The sequence below is a fragment of the Phocoena sinus genome, chromosome 8 (assembly GCF_008692025.1).
Source record: "Phocoena sinus isolate mPhoSin1 chromosome 8, mPhoSin1.pri, whole genome shotgun sequence".
NCBI classification, from domain to species: domain Eukaryota; kingdom Metazoa; phylum Chordata; class Mammalia; order Artiodactyla; family Phocoenidae; genus Phocoena; species Phocoena sinus.
This window is the reverse complement of record NC_045770.1, coordinates 72,196,649-72,201,254: the sequence shown is the minus strand read 5'-3', so window position 1 is coordinate 72,201,254 and position 4,606 is coordinate 72,196,649. Positions and strand designations below refer to the sequence as shown.

Genomic DNA, 4,606 nt, shown 5'->3' with positions numbered 1-4,606 from the left:
GTGAAGAGGCCTGAATGCAGAAGGGCCTAGAAAGAGCACCACTGTAACCAGAGGGGCCTGGAGGGGAGCGGGTCTGATCAGGGGAAGGGGTGGAGCAGGGTGTCTGTCCTGTCTGATGCTGAGGCTGTGGCCCCGACACCCAAGACACAGGCACAGACTCGGCCTTCACGTGGGTGCCCAGCCATCACCCCTTGGGAACAAACAGGCTGTCCTTATATCAAAGAATAACACACGGTTTTCAACATTCAATCTCTTAAGCATTTATTAGATCTGCTGGCTTCTGTGGACAGAGAACTCACTAGCTCAGCGTCCCTGCCCTTGGGGGCTCACAGCCCTGTCGTCTCCTGAGCAGAGTGAGAGGCAGCTCAGTACTTGTCGGGCAGGCCTGCAGGTCTGAAGTAATTGGGGTCTTTGCCGCTCCGGCCCCATTCATTGGCAAACTGGTCGGCCTTTGAGTCCTCCACTCCGTGGCCACTGTCTCCATGCCGAAAAAGGTCTGTGACTCTCTGAATATTCTCTCTGGCATCGCTGGAATGGAGGAGGGCAGGTAGGGGATTACTCCAGGGCTGACGATCAACAACCCACCCTCCCCATCTCTCCTCTTTCCAAGGAATCAAGGACTCTGACAGGAGCTAGGAAAGAGGGGATGAAGCCTGAGGCTGCCGGGGCTCAGCCCACCTCAGCCCTGCGGGTCCCCTTATGCTGGGTGAACAGAACCCATGGGGGAGGCTTGGGAATCGTCTGTCCCACCAGCCTTGCTCGGCTCTTCAGCCACTCAGACCCCACACAGGACACAGAGGGTGAGGGTGAATAACAGGAGGAGAGGCCAGGGCTTCCCTGGTGGTGCAGTGGTTGAGACTCCGCCTGCCGATGCAGGGGACACGGGTTCGTGCCCCGGTCTAGGAAGATCCCACATGCCGCAGAGCGGCTGGGCCCGTAAGCCATGGCTGCTGAGCCTGCGCGTCCGGAGCCTGTGCTCCGCAACGGGAGAGGCCACAACAGTGAGAGGCCCTCATTCCGAAAAAAAAAAAAATTACACAGAGAGGAGGAGAGGCCACAGCCCTACAGGAAGTTCTCCAGGGCTTGGCCCCTCCTGGCTGTCCGAGGCTCTCACACCCATCCCTGCATCCTCAGGGCCCCTGGTACCTGATCACTTCAGCAGCCCAGACGCCCCCAGGTCCCCTTTGGGCAGCGTCATAGTTGCCCCGGGCGTGAAAGTACTTGTCTGAATTTTTGTAATTGGCTTCTCTCATGTCAGAGTAGGCTCTCCACATGTCTTTAGCCCCTGGGAGGAAAGCACATAGAGAAAGGATTATCAGGTGGACAGAAAACTGTGACACACCTTAGGGAAGAATCAAGGAATGAAAGACTTCCACGGACTCAGTTTCATCCTGTGGCTATAGCACCATGAGTGCCATAGATTGAGAAGAGCATTCTTTGTGCCTAGTTTCCTGCTCCTGGTAACTGGAATGAGAGTCGTTATGGGGGGAGGGGCACAGCTGTGTTGGACCTGGTCGTCAGGCCCCTATGATGCTGTCTCTGGACTGCATCTCACTTAGGGCTCTATGTGATATGTTTAAAGGAGAGAAGGGAGCTATCCTTATAGGGCAGGATTCCTCGGCTTCATACTATTGAAATTTTAAGCCAGATAATTCTTGGTTGTTCAGGGCTGTCCTGGGTATTGTAACACGTTTAACAGCATCCCTCACTTCTACCCACTAAAGGGCAACCTCTTCCCCAAGCGTGACAACCAGAAGTGTTTCCAAACATTGCCAGATATCTCCAGGACACAGAATTGCCCTTGGCCCCGAACCACTGTTATAAAAGGAAGCTGCGTAGGATAAGATCCAGGGGATTTGGGTGAGTGAGGAGGTGACATGGAGGACAGATTCTGAGAAGGGGGCAGACATGCAGCACCTCTGCCCTGACGCCTAAGAAATGGATTCCTGCTGCGCGAATGCGCTAAATGTGACTTGATTCCCCTGCCTGTTAGGCACGCGAATGGCATCCTGAGAACTTTCCAGTGGACGGTATTGATGATGTGGGCTGCCTGAGGAAGCAAGCCCTCGAGCAGTGGGTCTTCGCCTCAGCCTGGTTACACCTTCCAATCAGCTGGGGAGGTACTGAAAGTCCCATGAGACCTACCTCACAGCCCAGGCCAATCACCTCACACTCTCTGGGGTGGGTCTCAGGCTCAATAGTTTTCCTTGCTCCCCAGGTGAATCCAACATGCAGCTGAGATTGATAAGCCCCCAGCTTGAGGGAGTGGCACTGGGACAAGTCTGCCCAGCAAGAGCTGTGGCCTCGTGCACAGCTGGGTTCAAACTTCTGTCCTGCCACCTGCTGACTGGCACTTAGTCCCTGGGCAACGGACTCGGCTGCTCCCAGCCTCGGTTTTCTCCCCTTCAGATGGGGGGAGATGCCTCCCTCACGGAGGTATTCTGCACGTAAGTAGGTGACCAACTGCCCCAGCCCAACCAGAACTGCACCTGTTTTCCTGGAACTGCCCCAGTTAGCGTTGAAAGTGTCCTGGAAAAGTCCTCAGACCTGGGCAAAGCGGGAGAGTTGGTCACCCTGAAGTGCATGTAAGGGCCGAGTTCCCACTGGAAGCTTGAGATATGTTATTAGGTTCCCCACCCCAGTTGCACACGGGTTTTTTTGTCAGTTAAAAGGCTATAAAAGGGTAGGAAACAGACTGAACCAGGGACAGTGTCACTGAGTATAGGAAGCAGGAGCAAGAGCTAAGCTGAAGGTCCCTGAATTATCCAATTAGGAAGTGGAAGGTAAGAAGGAAGAGAAGAAGAGAGGAAGGAAGGAAGGAAGAGGGAAAGGGAGGGAGGAAGGGAGGAATGAGTGGAGGGAGAGAAGAAGAGAGGGGAAATAGATGGATAGCTTTCATCCTCCTTCATGCAGTTGGTCTGAGGGAAATGCTGTACCATTTCAAGACTTATTTTGTGTCTTCCATTCAACTTCCATTTCAGCTGGGAATGATGACTGTTCTTTCTCTAGTGACTGATTGACATAAATCCTGTGGTTTTCAATCTGTCTGAAAAAGAGCTCCCCAAACACCTGGCACATTCTACCACATAGGGCAGCACCGCCTAAGACAGTAGCTCCAACCCTTAAGAGCGCTCATGGTGAATCCCAGAGGCCCATGGGTGTCACCCCCCTCCACCAGCCTTACCTTCATAAGCCTCACCAAGGAAGGAAAACCATCGGCTGTGGACTCCCAGCACCAAGGAGCAGAGAATGAGGCCTGTGAAAAGCTTCATTGTGCTGAAACGGAAGGAGAGGGTCAGGGAGACACGGACAAGCCTTGTACACCCACTTTGGGATTTGTATGTCGAGGAGAGCCCGGCTGTTCTTTCCACTTGTTCTCATTAGACTCTCAGTGGTCCATCTAGGGAATATTGCAGTAGGACCTCACTCGGAGCCACTAGCCCTCAGCTCTGAACCCACCAACCCTGAACCCAAGCCTGTCTAAGAAGTCACCAAGGTGTCTATGGTGGAAGAAGAGAACAGCTGGGACGTAGCTGTGTCTTGCTAAAGCAGCCTGTAATAAACCAAAAAGCATTTCCCATGCACCACGCTGCCAGCACTGACCTCATTCAGGACAAATACAAAAGAGAAGAATTAAAGTAAGTGTCTTCAAAGAAATCACTCCTTGGAGAAGTTCCTCACCTGAACCCGGTGGAACAGACCTGCTAGGGACAGGTGGCTGTATTTATACTGAGCCATCCCTGCTGGGGTCATGGGGTGAGAAGGAAAGCTGGGCCGGTGCCTGGGGGAGAGTCCCTGCAGGTCATTTCTCCTACAGAATTGCAAAGGGTAACTTACTGGAGACCAGTGGCTGTCCTCATCCACAGGTCATATTCCTCATTGTGCAACCCTGAGAAAATAGGAATGCCTGTTCTGCCTGGTGGCCACTGTCAGTGCTGGAGGGGCTGAGGCCTGGGCCACCTGGGCTGTGGAGAAGAGGGTGTGGAGCTTCAGGAAGGAGGCCCCCAGGCTGCTGGCAGGTGTGTGGTTAGAGGATACTCCTCCAGCCTGGACCTTGTTTTCCTGGTCGTTTCCTCAGGATGGTCCCTTCTGGACCAGACAGCATATGTGTCAGAAATTAAATCCTTTGAACTCACGTGTAAAGCCCTTGAGCTTCAAAACTGACAGGCCACCACAATGAATGTCGTGGGTGCCCCGAGCACTTTCCACCACTCTGTGTACCTGTGCTGAGCTCTTAGCTCCAGGGCAGAGAGAGCCCTCTCAGCCATGCATTTCATAAAGGTCAACACCTATTATGACAACAAAAAAGAGAGGTATTATAAAATAATGAGAGGCTTTTTGACTTGACAAAGGTTAAATACCAATAGTCTATAGCAGCTGTTCTCACAGTGTGTTCTAGGGAAACCTGAGGGTCTCTTAAGACCCTTTCAGGGGAGTCTGTGGGATCAAAACTATTTTCACAGTAGCACTAAGATATTCTTTTCCTTTTTCATTCTCATTTTTTTCATGAGTGTACTGGGTATGGAATGTTCATTGGTATTCTTTAAGATTTCTACATTGCAACTGACCTTTAAGAAACCACCACTTGTCAAGTTTTGGTATCATA

The 4,606-nt window shown here is 52.2% G+C and overlaps 1 protein-coding gene across 1 annotated transcript; it reads right to left on the bottom strand.

The window, feature by feature from the left end:
• Positions 1-332: 332 nt before the first annotated feature.
• Positions 333-3,693, bottom strand: LOC116758724 (serum amyloid A-2 protein). Its single transcript, XM_032641836.1, has 4 exons — positions 3,604-3,693; positions 3,185-3,276; positions 1,147-1,285; positions 333-528 (listed from the first exon to the last, which is right to left on the bottom strand). Exons 1-4 carry the CDS (start codon positions 3,606-3,608, stop codon positions 366-368), a joined length of 399 nt encoding a protein of 132 aa, XP_032497727.1. The 5' UTR covers positions 3,609-3,693; the 3' UTR covers positions 333-365.
• Positions 3,694-4,606: the final 913 nt, after the last annotated feature.

Coding starts and splice junctions, on each gene's coding strand:
- LOC116758724 (XM_032641836.1), bottom strand. Junction 1,286..3,184: donor CCTTGGTGAGGCTTATGAAG/GTAAGGCTGGTG, acceptor CTTTCCTCCCAG/GGGCTAAAGACATGTGGAGA. Junction 529..1,146: donor TGGGCTGCTGAAGTGATCAG/GTACCAGGGGCC, acceptor CCTCCATTCCAG/CGATGCCAGAGAGAATATTC.